Source organism: Cucurbita moschata, unplaced genomic scaffold (assembly GCF_002738365.1).
Source record: "Cucurbita moschata cultivar Rifu unplaced genomic scaffold, Cmos_1.0 Cmo_Scf00030, whole genome shotgun sequence".
NCBI classification, from domain to species: Eukaryota; Viridiplantae; Streptophyta; class Magnoliopsida; order Cucurbitales; family Cucurbitaceae; genus Cucurbita; species Cucurbita moschata.
The window spans coordinates 2,307-22,028 of NW_019268546.1; the positions used below are offsets into that span (position 1 = coordinate 2,307).

The 19,722-nt window shown below is 33.7% G+C and overlaps 4 protein-coding genes across 6 annotated transcripts in view; 3 read left to right on the forward strand and 1 right to left on the reverse strand.

Moving 5' to 3' along the window:
* The first annotated feature begins 4,929 nt into the window (after positions 1-4,929).
* LOC111464492 (transcription factor MYB15-like) lies at positions 4,930-6,633 on the forward strand. Its single transcript, XM_023108714.1, has 3 exons — positions 4,930-5,149; positions 5,352-5,481; positions 5,970-6,633. The coding sequence occupies exons 1-3, from the start codon at positions 5,017-5,019 to the stop codon at positions 6,457-6,459; spliced, it is 753 nt and encodes a 250-aa protein (XP_022964482.1). The 5' UTR covers positions 4,930-5,016; the 3' UTR covers positions 6,460-6,633.
* Positions 6,634-9,565: 2,932 nt separating this feature from the next.
* LOC111464491 (malate dehydrogenase, cytoplasmic-like) lies at positions 9,566-12,396 on the reverse strand. Its single transcript, XM_023108712.1, has 7 exons — positions 12,258-12,396; positions 11,299-11,457; positions 11,027-11,202; positions 10,623-10,903; positions 10,407-10,542; positions 10,213-10,324; positions 9,566-9,922 (listed from the first exon to the last, which is right to left on the reverse strand). The coding sequence occupies exons 1-7, from the start codon at positions 12,298-12,300 to the stop codon at positions 9,828-9,830; spliced, it is 1,002 nt and encodes a 333-aa protein (XP_022964480.1). The 5' UTR covers positions 12,301-12,396; the 3' UTR covers positions 9,566-9,827.
* Positions 12,397-16,281: 3,885 nt separating this feature from the next.
* On the forward strand, positions 16,282-18,219 carry LOC111464525 (11S globulin subunit beta). The gene is made up of 3 exons (XM_023108755.1): positions 16,282-16,921; positions 17,083-17,550; positions 17,624-18,219. Exons 1-3 carry the CDS (start codon positions 16,334-16,336, stop codon positions 18,008-18,010), a joined length of 1,443 nt encoding a protein of 480 aa, XP_022964523.1. The 5' UTR covers positions 16,282-16,333; the 3' UTR covers positions 18,011-18,219.
* Positions 18,220-19,338: 1,119 nt separating this feature from the next.
* The window catches only part of LOC111464373 (probable methyltransferase PMT3), a 4,379-nt gene continuing 3,995 nt past the window's right edge, over positions 19,339-19,722 (forward strand). For all 3 annotated transcript variants that reach the window (XM_023108560.1, XM_023108559.1, XM_023108558.1), the window contains exon 1: positions 19,339-19,572. The gene's annotated coding sequence lies outside the window, so the exon portion shown is untranslated. The remainder of the gene's footprint in view (positions 19,573-19,722) is intronic.

A 19,722-nucleotide genomic window follows, 5' to 3' on the forward strand; every position in this document is an offset into this window, starting at 1 on the left:
CTAGTCAATATTTATTTTCACTCTAGACTTAAGTTAAATTCTAATGCTTATTATTTATCGGGAGTAGTCACACAATCATTCACCTAGAAGTAATGTACAACTAACTATGCATACAGTCATACGTGTTCAACGGAGCGATAACATACATCAAAAGCTCGGAGCACTGATACACAAATATCACAACCACAATCCATGATTATGTTCAAGCAGTAGTAAAGTACATCAATAGATACTCGCTAGAAAATTTCATCCACTAACAATTCCACTAACATGCATGCATCACTATGCAAATCCTATAGGTATTACTTCCTATTTCCGTGTCGTTAATAATTAGTTTGATGCGTGCCGAAAATTCACTAAAAATTATGGAAAACTCTTAGAGAAACCTTATTAGGTAAAAATAGGGTTAGTATTATAATTGGGATGAAAAAACAAGTAAACTTAGGTCAAAACGGCAAAAGAAAACCAACTCACGCGCGTTCACTCACTTTTATGCTAGGCGAAGCTGCATCCGCGGGTTGATGAACGAGTCAGTTCGGTTCACGGGCACGCGGGTTGCAAGCGTGGGTCGAGCTTTTGGGTTGCGGTTTCAGTTCGAGTCGTTCTGGTTTGCACACGTGGGTCAAATAGGTTGAGTTGGTCGAGTTCGAGTGCGCATGTCTGTGCTCATCATCGGACGCGTCTCTCCACTGCGCACCCAACATGTGTACTACCAAGCCAAACACGTCTCCCTTTCCCTGATCGTCACGTGTCTGTCATCTATTGCGTTGCATTTTAGTTTTTTTTTTATTTTTATTTTTTTTATTCTGGTTAGTGTTGCATTTTCAATATATTTACTTTGGATTTTTCTAATTCGAGACGACTCAGTTTATTCAAGGAAAACCAAGATCTCTAATCCATCTATATATCACGATATTAGATGAAGCCTTTTCTTTGGGCTTCCCAAAAGGCCTCATACCAATTAAGTTAGTATTCTTCACTTATAAACCCATGATCATTCCCTAAATTAGCCGATGTGGGACTTTCATCATCCAACAGCATGATCGTGACACTTAGCACGTTTAACTAAAGAGTTCTTATGATTGAGTCATCGAAGAAGAAGATGCATATTATTGGAATAAGTATCAATTTTTTGAAGTATTTCTTAACCATCGTACCCTTAAAATCACTCTCTTTTAGTTATGATCTTGGTTCATTCGTGTACTTCTCTTCTGCTCCAGCATCACAATCAAATTGACTTAAAAAGTAGTTGAATGGTTAATTAGGAAAACGTCCCAAAACTTTTTTAAATCGTGTTTGTTTTCTCATCTATTATCTACTTTTCTTAACAAAAAAAAAAAATGAATTTTTAGCTAAATTTTAAAAACAAAATACGTTTCTTGTCAAACTTTTTGAAAACTTACCTAATATTTTGACTTTTTGTTATCATACAAGTTCTTCGAATACAATCATTAAGTGATTATCATATAAATATTTTAATACTTAGTTTTTTTTTCTTCTTTTTCTTCTTTTTATATGAATTTCTAGTATGAACATATAAATTAATCTTTCATCAATAGTCAGGTCAAACATATTTAATAATACCGAACTTTGTTGAAAATTAAATAAATTTTGAACTTTGATTATGTTCAGGTTTTACCAATTAATTCAAACATGTCCTCTCTTTTAGATATTAATAGAAATTATTTTAGATTAAACACAAACTTTTATGTTTTCTTTAGACACAAGGAAGAACAAAAGTGATATAAAATTCAAAGAGTTAGAATATCGTACGTATGACAGAGCGAAGCAGTAAGATATAAAAAAGTTTGACGTTTAAGTTCTACCTTCTCAATAAGTCCTTAAAATTAATAAAAATATTCTTGAACTTTGCACTTTGTCTCAAAAATACTTCGAAATTTTTAAAAATTTCAATAATACTCTTCAATTTTTTTTAAAAAAAAAAAATTCTAAAAAATACCCTTAAATTTAAAAAAATAAAAATAAAAAATACTTTATCGTTAGTTCTAAATAGAAGCCGTTAATATCTTTTTTTTTTAAGGAGTAGACATGTTTGGAGCCACTTTAAAGCATTCAAGCCTGTCCAAACAATTTGAAGCTCAAAAAATGAACGTGAATAATGGATTTTAGAGGCAACCCAAAACTTTGGCTCTAAAATTCTTAGGGTTGTACGATTTCCACTTGCCATGTAAGTTGAATTTTGAAGCTTACTCGTAAGATACAATCCTTTTGACCTAGGGAAGTCCATATCATGACTTATTCGTTTGCTTAATTACGGCTATCTTATAAGATAGCTTCTTAGGTTTCCACGCGATCAAATGAGACTAATCTCGGGAGCTTGTTTACTTTGTTCTTCTTCCCATATGTAGGACTTTTTGTTCTCGTATCTCAAATAGATCGGAGAAAAGAACGAAACATTTTTTATGAAGGTGTGGAAACATCTCCCTAATAGATGCATTTCAAAATCATGAGGTTGACAGCAATACGTAACGAACTAAAGCAGAAAATATCTACTATCAGTGAGTTTTGACCTTTAAAAATGGTATCAGAGTCAAACACCGGGCGATGTGGATGAGAAAGGTTTTACAATCGATGTTTCATGTCTCTTTTAATTCAAATTTCATTGATACCCATTAACTTTATCATCGCAAATGCTACAAATGTCGGGAAAAATCATAAATAAATTTATGCAAACTCATTTTGTTGTCATCTTGGAGTCCTTGTAACATGATCAAAATGTCTGAGTTCATATCATCTGCTCTCAAATAATCTATTATAATCCTCGAATTTTACATTAAAAAAAAAACTATTTTGGATCATTCAACTAATTTTGAAATAAACAATCTAACAAAACCCTAACGTACATTTCTATACCATTGTTTCATGCATGTACCAAATTATTAGATGTGACATATAGGTGTCAAATTTTAAAATGAGCTACTCAAGATAGAGACGATTATTGAGTTATTTACATAGAGGGATGAAAGAAATGGCAAAAAATCGACAATTACACAATATCTACCTTATGTAACACGTTGGGGTTACTTAGCTACTATATTTACACAAGTAATCACCGTAAAACTTCTCATTTATTATGGCTTGGCCCTTTTACGGCCGATATTGACACATATACTCACTTCTTCTATGTTTTTTTTTTTAAAAGGAGAATTAATATATGATCTATTCAAAGCCGTAACATTATTAAAACAATTTATAATATAAAATTAAATTTGGAAGGATCAAAATGAAAACAAAATGGGTAAGTTCGATGTAAACAAAAAATGTATATGATCGGTCAAAGTCAACCAAAAACTAATATATAAATATTCCTTCTTTTTTTTTTCATTTTCTTACAAATTTTGGTAATTATTTAAAAAATAAATAAGTGGCCACCTTCTTTGACTTTTCATCACATCCATGTAATATTGTAAGATAATTCAAATCACGAATTTAAAAATTACAATAAAAATCAATTGGTACTTTTAAAATATATATTTTCGCTCGAATTTTTTTTAACATGGCTATGTCACTCATTCTCTGCTTCTAAGAGTAAAGACTAAAGAAAAGTGTACCTTGTCGGTACACGTAATAATTTTCAATTTTTTTAAATTTTTCTTAGTCATCCTATCTCTAAGATCGTTCTTATTAGGATGTGATCGATTCATTCATGTATTTCTCATTTACTTAACATCACATTAAATATAATTTAATATATAATTTTTATCTTTTTTTTTTTTTGAATAATTTATAAATTATTGTCCACTTTAAAAAAATATATATTTATGAAAATTTTATTTAAATATATTTTAACGACATAACACTATAAAAATCACTGATTCATCGAGCGAAAAAAAGTCATGAACATTATAATATATATTTAGGATGCCATAATGTTGAATAAGATTTATAATTCGTTGTTTACTATAAAGTTTAGAAAGGAATAATGTTAGATTTTGAAGCAAGTTGTGATATGAGGGTTCACATTATTATAAACGTTTAAAGTTACATCATTTAAATTAACGCTTTAATATTTTATTATGATACAAATGGGACCTTATGCAATTGATAATTTACATAATAATAATAAATAAATAAATAAATTTGATAACTAAATAAACCCCACGTGCCAAACCAAGCAAGTAGCAAAAAGTTTCTCGGATCCTTCACACTACGACGTCGTTTTCATTTGTTGTTTTTACTTTTTTATTTTTTATTTTTTAATTTTAGCCTGCTTTTATTTACCACTTGTGGGAAATTAACTACTATTTTTGACCAATTCGCTTCCTCCCTCGTGCGCCTTTACCAGTCACACTAAATACACCATTTTTATATATATAATATCATTATTTTTGCTATTAAATTTCGTGACATGTCACGAAGATTTACCTGTCACGTAAATATAAATTATAAGGTGGAAAACGTTCATTCAAATAAAAATCTAATTATCAATCAATATACACATTTTATGGATATTTTTATCCATATTTCTATAAAATTAATATCTCGACATTTTCCTCAATATCAATATTTTAAATGTGGTCGTACCTACCTGTGTAATCTCATTCCTCCTCAACTAATACCTGTTTTACATTAAACCTAAAGCCTTTAATCATATTCAAAAGTCTTCGGATCATTTATAATAAAGTATTTTTAACGGCTCCTCTAAATAGAATACGAATAATAATAAAATAAAACAAGTTCAATTTGAATAATAATGATGATTATTATTATTATTATCCTAATTTTAGTGGCAAAAATGGGCCCTTTTTGTAATCTCCTTCGTGGAAATTACCCTAACTCGTTTGAACGTAGCTGGTTTTGTCGACTTAGACTATTATTCATTATTCAAAGGCACCACCTTTTGGATCTCTCAATATCAATCTTTTCCTCTTAACATAAATTCTATAAATTCCAACCTGAATTCATCTTCCTTGGATCTCCTCCACTCTCTCAGGTCAGACCTCCTCTTGAGATCCCACAAAACAAGAACAACATAAACAACAAGGATCGAGATCAATGGGGAGAGCTCCTTGCTGTGAGAAAATGGGGCTGAAGAGAGGCCCTTGGTCTCCTGAAGAAGATCGAATTCTGACCAACTTTGTTCAAGATCATGGCCATTCCAATTGGCGAGCTCTTCCTAAACAAGCTGGTCAGTTCAGCTTTTTTTCATATTAAGATCGAGTTTTTAGTTGTTTTTTATGAGTTTTTCCTCTAAATTTATTGGAATTCTAAAGAAAAACAGAAACCCAGAAAAACCCATGTCTTGAATTTTTCAATTTCGTCGTATTTTTAAAAAAGTTTGGATTTTTTTTGACGTAATATGTTGATCTTTTTTGTGTTTTTTGGTGTAGGTCTTTTAAGATGTGGGAAAAGTTGTAGACTTCGGTGGACGAACTATTTGAGACCTGATATTAAGAGAGGCAACTTCACGAAAGAAGAAGAAGACGTCATTATTAACCTTCATGAATTGCTTGGCAATAGGTAATTTACTACACTCTATTAACTTCTCGAGTCAATTTGAACATAGCTCAATGAACAAGGCATCTTAAAAGTAAAATGTTTGATTGTAACGGCCTAAACTCATCACCAGCAGATATTGTCCACTTTGACCCATTACATAAGACTGTCAGTCTCGTGGTTTTGAAACGCGTAAGGTTGACAGCGATATGTAACAAGTCAAAGCAGACAATATCTACGAACAGTGGGTTTGAGTTATTACAAATGGTACAAGAGTCAGATACTAGGCGGTGTGCCAGCGAAGACGTTGGCCCCCAGGGAGTCGATTGTTAGATGTCACATCAGTTGTAGAGTGAAATGAAGCATTCTTTTTAAAGGTGTAAAAACTTCTTCCTAATCGTGACACTAACGACAATTCATAACAGGTCAAAACGGTCAGATAAACATAATTTAATTAATATCAAAAATAGAAATTGGGCTTAACTTTGTTTACTTTTTCTTTGTTACTATAGATGGTCGACAATAGCAGCCAAGTTGCCCGGTCGAACAGACAATGAAATCAAGAACGTTTGGCATACCCACTTGAAGAAAAGGCTGCAAAAACCCATCAAAACACCTCCCAAATCCAAAAACAAAACAAAAAAGCAAACAAAATCAAAAAGTTCTTCAAATTATTCTTCACCAATGGCTATCACAAATCAAACCCATTTGCCCATTTGTTCTTCATCAATGTCCCCTTCACAACAATCTTCAACCTCTGAGATCTGTTCCTCACTCACCACAGATGCTTCCATGGCTGAAAATGAGTACTACAGCTACACAGCGGACGACACAGCTGCTCCGCCGCTGATTGACGAGAGCTTTTGGTCGGATGCGGCCGAGAATTATAATTCCAATTCCGATTCGAGTTCGAGTTATTATAACGAAGAGAATAAGGATATGGAGTTTTGGTACAATGTGTTCGTCAAAGCTGGAGGAATCCCAGGATTGCCTGAGTTTTAAGTTCTCTCAAAATCCAACAAAATTGCAGAGAATTGAGTCAAGGAGGGGCATTTTTGAAATATGGATGAAATATTGAGGGGGAAATGAATGAAACAGCAAATTTGAAGGGCTTGACAGAAATTTGGAGGTGGATAAAAAGCTTAGATATTTTTATAAAAAAATTTCAACCTACAATAACCATATTTTTTTATTCTAACTTTGTAAAATATCTGTTTATTTATTTTTAAATATTTGATTAAAATTTATAACCCAACCGAAAAATATCTATTTATTTATTTTCACCCTTTAAACAAACATCTAATTGATTCGTGTCAGATCCCACGTCAATTGGAGAGGAGAACAAAGCATATTTTATAATGGTGCAAAAAGCTCTCCTTAGTAAACGCATATTAATAATCATGATACCAAAATGGATAATACTTGTTAGTAGTCGGTTTAGACCATTACAAATGGTATCAGAGTCGGCCATTGAATGATGATTGTGAGATCTCACATCGGTTGGAAAGGGAAACATTCGATGGGAAGACGTTCATCTATTCAAATTCTAAGTAAATCCATAAACTAACTTTAACCCATAAAATTTTCATTTATTTCAACTCAACCCAACCAAGATCGGAAGGATTGGATTGATCTAGTTTCAGATCATGGAGTTTTTGAACACTCCTAAACGTAAATCTAATCTTAATGTAAGTCAATACCTGACATTAAAAATAGACTGTCATTATAATTTATATTTATAATCAAAACGATGTCAAACACGCACAGATTTCTGATATACTTAATAAATTAGGGTTAGATTGAGTTAGTCATGATTCCTTTCTTAGCTATACTATCAATACCCATGGATAAGGTCATTAAGGAATTTTGAGTATCATATTTTGACGTTCGAGGGTTCGAAAATCTCCATAAGAGCCCTCCAAGCTTTGTTAATAGTCTAAAAATGAAAGGGGAAGCTGAATTTTCTTTTGGACTTTGGATCTTTGGGTGTTCGAGTTTCATCCTGACTTGTTCTCATTTGACTAAGAATATTCATATTAATGTCGCCCCACATCATGCTGATGAAACTTGTGCGTGAATTCTCTGTTCGTTCGAGGTTTCGTTCTTCGATATTAGATGGCTCTCGTCGATATTGTTCCCCGTCTTCTTGCTTGCATCTTTTATAAAAGTGTGTTGTATCAATAATATTACTAAATTGAAACAACACTGGAGAGGCAAGGTAGTGTCAACAATGTCCTAGCGCTGCCATACGAACACACCGTAGAATTTGCAAGCACCGAGTCAACATCCCGAGACATTCTTCCGCTCGAAGCTACCATTATTTCCATATGTTTAACACTCTTTCTTTGTGGTGGTGTTGGCATCCCAATGCTGCCTCAACCTTCCCTATACTCACTCTTGTTCTCTTAAGGAAATTTTGACCTAAACACAAAATTACACCATGTGAAACTTTATTCGAGAACGATTTTAGAGCTTAGAAAATAGGTTTTTAAAGCACAAGATCGTAAAAATAGTGCTAGGAACGAGAATATCACTATGTGAGATATCACCATGTCGAACTTGATTTAATTGGGTTCTCAATATATCTGAGAATTAATTATGTTCGGGAGAGAGTTCGTGTAACAACTCAAGCTCATTGCTAGCAAATATTGTCTTTTTTAGATTTTCCCTTCTGGACTTCCCGTTTTAAAATGGGTCTGCTAGGGAGAGGTTTATACACCCTTATAAATAATGTTTCGTTTCCTTCTCCAACCAATGTGAAATCTCATCGTTCTTTTACGGTACAGTTCTTAACTTATAGAATATGTCCAAGAATTAATTAACTCATAAATCTAAGGGGGATGAAATCAACTCCCTAAGATTTTTTTTATTCAATCGTTCATTCCATATCTATTTCTAATAAAATCGAGCCTTATCATAACCCAATATTAAAATTGGAGCAAAAGATTTGAAGGTCTAACAAAATTGGAGGAATCTATGGAATATGCCTACGTATATTCTTTGATTTGCATTATGAATGGAAAAACGTGGATTAGTGAAGGAAAAAACAAATGGAATAAGAAGAAACAACAATGAGTGAGAGACAAGAAAAGGGAAACGTCAAAAATGTCGAACAAGCACAAAAGCCTCTTATTATTTTATGGATATTTCTTGACAACAATCAAATTATTAATTTAATATTAATGGAATCATTTAATGGCCACTCAAAATAAATTTCAAATTAAATTAAAGAATTTTCATGTATTTTGAGTTGACGGTAAGAAAGAGGTCAAGAAAAGAAAAAGACGTAACCTTATTTAGAGGAAATTGAAGAAATATATACATAGTTCAGTTTATTATATATAGTTTTAGCTTACTAAACTATAAAGAAGCCGTCTCAACTTAACCGAAATAAAATTGGTCTTTTCCATTGGGCCCCTTTTTTTAATTAATATATTTTTTTTTTTTTTTAAATTCTAGTCAGCCAACACTTGGAAGTCACGTTTATTATTTTTAATATAAAAATGTTGGACTGAATTCATTAAAAATTGTGGAAGTATTCAATTCAAACAAAACAATGGTGAAGAAAAGTTCGTTTTTAATGCAATATCTAATTTTTTAAAATATTTCTTACAGAAACGCATCAAACTTAAAAAATAAAAATAATAAATAAATAAACTTTTAGTTTCCAAATTTTCCTTTAATTTTTTAAAACTTAGTTCGAATGTAAAAATAATGTTTATAAACCAAACACGTCTTAAATAATATTATTTAAGTTTAAATCTTAAATTTTTAGAAAAAATTGTTTTGACTCCTAGATTTTAGATATTGGGTAACGTAAAACTTTATGAATCAAATTTATTGAAGCTACGGAGGAACAACCATGTGTCAAATCCCAATAAATTTAATTATAGTTCTTTTAAGGTTTTCTAATGACCATATTTCGGTTATATTTCTTGTCTCTTAACTATAGTCAAACAATATTTGTTAGCAGTAAATACTAGTTCATCATTAACGTTGGACGAAAACAAAACCCCTTTTCCTCTACAGACATTCAAGCGTGATCGGCTGAATGGGTCAGAATTTATTTGACATTCTTGAGAAGAAACAAACAAAATCCTGAGATGAATTCGAGAGAATTATTGTGGCGGGAAATATATGTGAATCTAATAATCAACAAAGTTCATAAAACTCATCACACAAACAGCCACGGTTGGTGATGGAAAATCATAATAAACAAAATGGAAATCGGGAAAATACATGGCATCAGAAGCAGAAGAAAATTACCTCTTCCTTAACAATGGCATTATTTAAAACTGTAACCACTCTGAAAAAGTACGTCAATTTAAGAGCTACCTCCATACTACTGACGCGAAGCAGTGGCCAACTATTTAGGAGAGGCAGGAGTAAGCCAAAGCCTTTTCCTCGGTCAGCTCCTCCGCAGTCAAATCCAGTTTCTTCCTAGAGAATTCATCCAACGAAAGTCCTGGATGCGGAAAGGATCACAAACAAACAGAAATTATCATAATTTTGCAGCATAAGAAATCCAAATACTTTCAAAAACCGTAGGCCTTTGAATGAATACAAACGTCGTCGGGGGATCTTACAAGAGGTTTGTTGGTTTTTGATAACTTTTGTAATTAGTAGATGATCCCAGAGGCCTAAAAATCTATGCATGTTTATCTAATAGTTGGAGCTCCTTTTTGGGCTGTTCTTGAGTTTGCTTTAGTGTTCTTCCAATTTTATAACTGAAAGCATAAAGAAACTAAACAATACCTTGCACAATTGACCATTCACCATTTTGGCAGGTGACGGGGAACGAGTAGATGAGTCCAGCTGGTACATTGTAGGATCCATCAGAATAAACTCCCATGGAAACCCAGGTGCCCTGGAGGGATATTAAGTTTTAATGAGCTATAAATCAGCCTTTACAAAACACAAAGTTCAAGGATTATAGCAAAATCACCAACCTCCGGGGTTCCAAGCACCCAATCACGAATGTGGTCACAAGCTGCACTAGCAGCAGACAATGCACTTGAGAACTTTCGGGCTTTGATGATTGCAGCACCACGTTGTTGAACAGTGCTAATAAACTCTCCATTCAACCTTCAATGAGAAAACAACCACATATTATTGTAAATGCTACTCGTCAAACTTAATAGACAGATATAGCACAGAAACTCAACCATGCGTCATCAGCAACAAGCTCACGGACAGATTTCTCCTCCCCAGATGGTAACTTGACAGTAGCATGGTTGACATCGGGGTATTGTGTAGATGAATGGTTACCCCAAATAATAACATTCTTAATTTCTGATACGTGAACATTCAGTCTCTCTGAAATTTGGCCTAATGCCCTGTTATGATCCAATCTAGTCAAGCAAGAAATGTTCTTCTCGGGGATGGAAGGAGCAAATTCCTTCAAGATCAATGCATTAGTATTCGCCGGGTTAGCAACAACCAAAACCTGCAAGAGTAAGGAAACAGAGTCAGTTGTCTGACCGTTCAAACATAATCAACTACAAAGAAATAGAAGAACATTGCTTTTTCAGTAAAATTGTTTATACGGAATGCATTCAATGTCAGTTACCTTACAGTTGGCAGCAGCGTGCTTTTCAAGAGCAGAAGCCTGAGCCTTGTAAATTGAAACATTTTTAGACATCACATCTTTTCTTTCCATACCCTCTTTCCTTGGAAATCCACCAACCATAATAGCAATATTGACACCAGTGCATGCCTCAGCCACATCAGTTGTAGCAACAACACCTACAATATAGCATCAACCATACATAAACAATAAGACAATCACAGAAACTGTTAAATGAGTTCGTTCGAGCTTAGAGAAGAATTGCTGTATTATACCCTTTAGAAGTGGGAAGGCAGCATCTACCAACTCCATCTTTACGCCATTCAATGACTCTGCAGCTGGTGGAATATCAAGCATGTGCAAGATCACAGGCTGGTTAGGTCCTAGCAATACTCCTCTGGCGATCATAGGCACAAGAGCATATCCGATTTGTCCTGAAAATCCAACAAGCAAATGCATTACTACTTTTCTGGTCACCATTGAGTAACGTCTTAATTCAGTGTTGCTTCTATGAAATAGTAACAGAAAACAGCAAATGAATTCCGGTTACTGCTCATATGCACTAAATATTCACGAGAGTGAGAAGGGCAGCGACTCAAAAAGAATGACTTGGTATTCTATTGACTGTTCTAGAAAAATAAACCAAAAATATTGCTCTTATCGAAATAAAGGAATAGTCAACATAAACTGGTGATATCTGTCCGTATTAACACCCAAAGCAAACATCATCACTAATAAATATCAAGCTACACAGATTCACATTCTAGATCCACATCAATTCCTCCGCCTATATCTTTTAACGTTCATTACTGCAAATCTTAAACACATAGAAACAGAGAACTCGAAGATCAACGAAAGAAACACATAAACACTTCCATAACAGAACCAAAACCTCAAGAATCGTTCGAACTCATTCCATAAAACCACGAAGAAACAGATAGAACCTCATTTTCCAAATTTGACTCCGAAAACAGCAAACAAGGAAGCCAAACGGCGACGAAATTCACAGCAGAAACTTAAGAAATGAACTACAATCAACAAATCTGATCGCAAATTCAAACCAAACACAGACAATAAACAACAAACAACAGATGCGCAAAGTAACAGTATCACAGAAATAAATCAAACACACAAAGAGAAAAAGAAACCAAAAGCGGAAACGATTGATAAACCGACATCATCTTAGATCAATAGGAACGAAAAGAAAGAAACGGAATGTTTATCGGTACAGTACCGGCAGCTCCAGTGACGAGGACTCTAACTGGATTTTGCGCCATGGCTGACGAGAATCAACGGGGAGAGAAAACTCAAGAATCGGAAGAGAAAATGAAAGTGATTCCGTAGAGAACTGGAGAGGTGTCTGGAGAAGGAAGGGGATATTTATTGGCCAGGAGAAACGGACGCTGAAACCTAGGTGTCGGATTTTTGTGGTCACCAATCGAACGACGCCGTCACTACGACGGGAGACTTAACGACCGTTATGTAAATCTACCGGCTTTACTTCCCATTTAATATGAAAATAAAACCCATTAAATTTTTTTTATTGAGTTTATGAGTTAAAATTTTAATTTAAATTTTTATAGTTAACCAACCACTCATTTCAAAATAGAGTTTACAATCCAACCTAACTTAATTACACTAGTTGTTATGAAGATAAGAATATTTGACGTTTGTAACCAATGTTAATGAAATGTTTGTAACTTAAAAATATTTTAATATTTAAAAACAATTAATTAATTAACGTGGATAAGTATGATTTTTTTTAAGATAATTACAAAAATGAACTTGACAACCAACCAAATAAGGAACACGCTCAGAATTTCAGGTTGTGCTAGATTGGCTGAAAATCTTATTCCAGTAGTCACCAATCCAAAATTTTGAATTTGTTAAAAAAAAAAAAATCTAGAGTTCTACCCACTTACCTTCCTAAAAGAAACAATGAATATAATAATTGCATCATTCTTACATATTTAATAATACGATTATTGGATATAAAAAAAATGTTTATTTTAATTTTTTTAAAAAGAACCAGTTATATCATGATAATCTCTGAGTTTTAAAATATATTAATTTTTAAATTAAACTTTCAATTTTGAATTCAAACTTTAATAAATTTCAAAGGAAAAGACAATCGTGGTAATTTCCGTTGGAAAAACTTAATAAATGTTATTTAATGGTTAATTTATACGTTAAAAATTTAATGTTACCCATTTTATTCTATTTAATTAACGTAAATCAACAATAATGGGTATATTCCGTTTGAGCGGTGAAATCCACGTGTCATATCACCGGGGCCATTAAGCTACGTGTAGTAACGGTGGGCCCAATGAAGCTACGTGTAATCTGCATTTTTATCTAATTTTTATGAAAGAAAAAGATTTAACACCAAAGTCAAACATTTTTTTTTTTTTTTCATTTTTATCCAATCTTTATGAGTTTTTATTTATTGATTTATTTTTGAAGAATTATTTGGCTTGCAATTATTGAATTAGGATTGGAAATTTTGGTTCATTTAGGCTAAGAAAATGGACAAATTTAATTTAAACTTGAAAAAATGTTTGAGATTTTAATTTTTAATAAGTTTTTGTTAGAAAATGTTGGATCGGTATGGCAACCCTAGAGGGGGGGTGAATAGGGTTTTAACGATAAAAGTGTTTAAACGTGATTAATTTTTCTAATGATGAAACTTTTTGCAAATAAGTAGAAGATGATAATTACTATAACAAAGTAATTCAAGTCAAAACAATAATCAAGTAGAACATGCAATAAATCACAATAATAATTTTGAAATTAAGTAGAAAAGAGTTAGAGAAAATGACACCGTAGTTTTATAGTGGTTCGGTCAAACTCGACCTACTCCACTCCCCAAGCGCCTCTTGGGAATTTGAATAAAGAACTTTCTCGACTCTTTCCACGGATCTGAGCCAAACCGCTACACCGCTCTTTTTACGAGTTCAAGAGCAAACTCAATCCTTTCCACGGCGCAGGATCAAACCGATACAAGTATTTGAGTTTGATAATAACACACCACAACTCTCTCAAAGAGTAGATTTACAATTTGGGATACTCACAACTATTTCCTCACAATACAAAAATAATCCCTCTCAAGAATAAGATGAAAAGAAATGAACTTGTAAGCTTGGAGAGAGCAACAAACAATGGAGACTTTGAACAAATGAGGATTGGAGAATGTATGTAAGTTGTGTATTTTAAAATGTGGGGAAGATGAGTTTATATAGGGGAGAAAAGTGGCAAAATGTAGGATTGAATATTGACCATTGGATTGTGTTAGGAATAATGGAAGGTGGAGATTAAAAGTAAATAAGTAAGAAAATTTTCTAAATTCATTTATTTCAAAATTTTAATATAATAGTAATATAATATAATAATAATAAAAAGTTATGTGAGTAACGGTCAAATGAAATTCAAAATTTATTATAAATATAATAATATAATAATAATAAAAACTATGTGAGTAACCACCAAAATTTTAAAATATAATAATATAATAATATAATATAGTAATAATAAAAATCGATGTGAGTAACGGTTAGATTCAAATTTATATTTTGTAAAAATAACTTTATTTAAAAATATAGTAATAAGAAAAACTCCACCATTTGTTACTCTCCAAAAATCATAAATGTCATACTTTGATATATCTTGATTTGTCCATCATTTTGATTTTGCTGCCACATCATCACGTCGGGTATGTTGTCTCGACTGTAATTTCTTCGTTTTAGCTCTGATTTGAGTAATTGAAAAGTCGTTGAAATTGTTATTCCCGACCTTATACTGTTGGACAGTTCAAAATACTGAAAATAATTAATAATTAAAAAGTAGGTTTGTTATCATCAAAACATCAATTAATTGATTGAAATTAATTAAAATGAGATCAAGGCCAAAAAGCCAACAGAAAATTCATATAATAATATGCTCTTAATGAATTAAATAGAATAACGAACCTTTGAAATTTATGAGTTTTAGAAATTACACAGCATAATTTCCGTATTTATTAAATTTATATTTGTGTAAAATTTAGGGTGATTTTTATTAGGGGTGTACACTCAATCCGACAATTCGAACCAACCCAACTCGAACTAGAAGGGTTGGGTTGGGTTGGATTAGCATTTTGGGTAGGGTTGGGTTCATTTTTCTGAACTCAAACTGAATCGATTCGATTTCGAATTCATGGACAAAACTTTCGAATTGACTCGAGCCAAATAAAATATAAAAATATAGTAAGAAACTTTTCATATGAATAGGTTTGCCAGAGTGATACTTAGGTCAATTTTTGGACGCTACCGTTCAAGTTCAATATAAAAAATTTTAAAACATATTCTAAATTCTAATATATTTATTATTAGTATATCATAATTTATATACATTTTTATTTTTCTAATAAAGGATTGGGTTATGAAAAGTTTAGGGTTGGGTTACCCATCCAACCAACCCCCAACTATTGTGTTGGGTCAAAAACAAATCTCTCAACCCAACTCAACCAGACCACCACGTACACTGTAATTTTTATATTTAAAGTCTAATTTAACATAATTGAAGATTTACAACGAAAATTAATATCTCACTACCAATTTAAAAGGTACATAATTAAATACACGAGTTATAATGACACGTGTCATGGTCGATTTAAAATACTCGATTTTTTTTTAATATTAATTCTCTAGTTCAATCCTCGTTCCCGAAATGGAGAAAGATTTAGAGTCTCAAGAACATTAGTGGGCCAAAAGCCCAAAAATTACAGTTGGGCTATCAAAGCCCACCAGGCCCAATACAGCCCAAAAATCAATACGTCGTGTCGTATTTCCTCAGACAAGTTTTATTGAATTCCCCTGCAGAATGACAAATGTACCCTTATATTCCGGGTGTCGGCGAAGCTTTTTAAAATAATAATAATAATAAATAACTATATATTTATTTATGCAATTAATTTTCCGATAATTAACTATATATTTTTAATTAATTTTGGTAATCAACGTTATTTTGTAATAATGTATTGAATTAACCTAATTAATAATTCAATTGTAATAATTTGAATGAGAAAAAAAAAAAAAAAACATGCATATATTACCAATTTAGCAATGGTCCGTGGAGGCTCGAACAAGCGAGTCAGAACCGGCATGGCAGCTGGAGCGTCGCTTCATGAATCCCGCCACCACGTATTCTGTCACCGCCGCCGCCATCCATTTGTCACCACCATGCCTCCGCCGGCCACCTATAAATACTCTTCCACCTCTCTCCCCTTTTCTCACACCACCATAACTAATAGCCCTTCTCTTCTCCATACCAGCAATGGCTCGCTCTTCTCTTTTTACCTTTTTATGTTTAGCAGTTTTGATCAATGGCTGCCTCTCTCAGATTGAGCAGCAGAGCCCCTGGGAATTCCAAGGCAGTGAAGTATGGCAACAGCACCGCTACCAATCTCCCAGAGCCTGTCGTCTTGAGAATCTCCGAGCTCAAGAACCCGTTCGCCGGGCTGAAGCGGAGGCCGGTTTCACTGAAGTCTGGGACCAGGACAACGATGAGTTCCAGTGCGCCGGCGTCAATATGATCCGCCATACAATCCGGCCCAAAGGTCTGCTTCTTCCTGGTTTCTCTAATGCTCCTAAACTCGTCTTCGTCGCCCAAGGCTTCGGTATTCGCGGCATTGCCATCCCCGGCTGTGCAGAGACTTACCAGACTGATTTACGAAGATCGCAATCGGCCGGATCTGCGTTCAGAGACCAGCATCAGAAGATCCGCCCCTTCAGAGAAGGAGATCTCCTCGTCGTCCCGGCCGGAGTTTCTCACTGGATGTATAATCGAGGACAGTCCGATCTCGTTTTGATCGTATTCGCAGACACTCGCAACGTCGCCAACCAAATCGATCCCTACCTCAGAGTAAGTTGAAGTTAAAAAACAGAGTAAACGATTTTATAACTGATTTGGTAACGAAACCCTGAGAACGATTTTGTAACTGATTTGGTAACGAAACCCTAAGAACGATTTTGTAACTGATTTGGTAACGAAACCCTAAGATTCTAACGGCGAATTTGTTTCAGAAATTCTACCTTGCCGGAAGGCCAGAGCAGGTAGAAAGAGGCGTTGAGGAATGGGAGAGAAGTAGCCGAAAGGGATCTTCCGGCGAGAAATCAGGCAATTTATTCAGCGGATTTGCAGACGAATTTCTAGAGGAAGCTTTCCAGATCGACGGTGGATTGGTTCGGAAGCTAAAGGGAGAAGACGACGAGAGAGACAGAATCGTGCAGGTCGACGAAGATTTCGAGGTGCTTCTACCGGAGAAAGATGAAGAAGAGAGATCGAGAGGAAGATACATCGAATCAGAATCAGAATCGGAGAATGGCTTAGAAGAAACCATTTGCACACTCCGATTAAAGCACAACATCGGCCGATCAGAACGCGCCGACGTGTTCAACCCACGCGGCGGCCGAATCTCCACCGCCAACTACCATACCCTCCCCGTTCTCCGCCAAGTCCGCCTCAGCGCCGAACGAGGAGTCCTCTACAGCGTAAGTAACGTTTAATTTCAACTCCGAAATCCTTCCCCCAAACCACTAAAATCTTCGAAATCCGGAAATGCAGAACGCGATGGTGGCGCCGCACTACACAGTGAACAGTCACTCAGTGATGTACGCGACGAGAGGCAGCGCGAGAGTGCAGGTGGTGGACAACTTCGGACAGTCGGTGTTCGACGGCGAGGTCCGGGAAGGACAGGTACTGATGATTCCGCAGAACTTCGTGGCGATAAAACGAGCAAGCGACAGAGGATTCGAGTGGATCGCATTCAAGACGAACGACAACGCAATCACGAATCTGCTGGCGGGGCGAGTGTCGCAGATGAGGATGTTGCCGCTGGGAGTGCTGTCGAACATGTACCGGATCTCGAGAGAGGAGGCTCAGAGGCTGAAGTACGGGCAGCAGGAGATGAGGGTGCTCAGCCCCGGAAGGTCGCAGGGAAGAAGAGAGTGAAGATGAAGAAGTGGGTAGTGGGTAATGGGTAATGGGTAATATATATATATATGGTAGTAGTAATGTAATGTAATTTAGGGAATAAAGAGCGAGCTTTCAGGTGATGCCGCCGACGAGCCCTGCTTGTTACCGGCCGGAAAAAATGGAGAAATCTCTCAGAAAGACACTGAGTTTTAATAATAAAAGTAATAATATTCGCCTCTTTTTTCCTTTCAACTCCATGCTTAGCCGTTTTTTTGTCTTTTTCCAACAACCAAAATCCCAACTAACTCATCTTATTATGTTTCATTAACTACCTAATACAATATTTTGCACACTATTATCATATTAATTAATAGTGCTAACAATTAAACACGTTCAAGTCTATAGCAACATATAACTTGAGTAAGAAAAATTTAACTAGTCACATCTCATCTAGATAGGACAATATAATAATATATTTTTTTAAATCTCTTAATCTAGACATGATAATATAATAATATTTTTTTTAATCTTATTTTACGTTTTAAAATTAAAAAAAAACTCATATCAATAAATAAAACTAATATAAAAAAAAATAAGATTTGATTCTAATAATACGTGTAATTCAAATCCAACTCCGAGGCATTAATAATTAATAATTGATATTTATTATTTTAGATTTTAAATATGATCAACTTTTCACCTAACGGCAAACAATCATTTAGTCTTTATTATTTAATTTTAGACCGATATGAATATAGTTAATATTGCAAATTACGATAAATGATATAAAATATTCATAAACTTTAGACTAAATTTCATTTATATATTATAATATAGTTTTTTTTCAAGTGAAATGTACAACCATAATAATATATTATTGCTTAAAAAATCATAATAAAAAGATATAAATGATGTAATAAATGTCAATACATTTGACCCACGGTTAACCTATTATCTATCCACTTCAAAATTTATTAACCACAAGTATAATTAACTCATTAATTATCTTTCAAAATTTATCTATTTTTAAAATTTAAATATAACACATTCTAAAGTTAATGAATTTATTGTATACGAATTTAAATTTCGTAAATTAAAAAAATGTAGAATAAGTTGCTTAAATTTGTAATTTAATAAAAAAAATTACAAAATTAAATGTATTTATTTATTTTTTTTTTGTAACATTTAATTAAGTTTTTTCGTTCAAATTAAATAAAAAATATGTGTTAATTCATAGTTTTATTTATTTAATACCACTCAAAATTTAATTTCACCTAAATTTAAATAAATAATTAAAAAAAATCTTGAAAATAAGAGATTTATAAACTAAATTATTCTCGTCATGTCGACCCACAACACTACCCTCCTTCTCTCTCTTTATCTGTGTGTGTGGCTAAAGGCATTGCAGCGAGTACTTAAGACCGAGTCCTTTCCCAAAATTAGCATATTTTCTGCATCAAATCACAACTCCTAGATCTGATTTCTCTTTCGGTCTCTCCATTCTTTGTCGTTCTTTTCAATTTCTTCTTCCTTCACTTACTGGGAACTCTCGCTGTTCTAATCCTGACTCCTCGCACTCGCTTCCCGATCCGCTTCCAGTAAGATTCCGCTGCCGTTTTCTTGTTTTTCTCCCATTTTCTGATTTGGTTTCTGTTTTGGTTCTTAATTGTTTTTGGTTCTGGACCTCTCGTTGCATAATTCCTTGATTTTTTTTTTTTTTTTTTTTTTTGAGATGTTTATTGGTTATT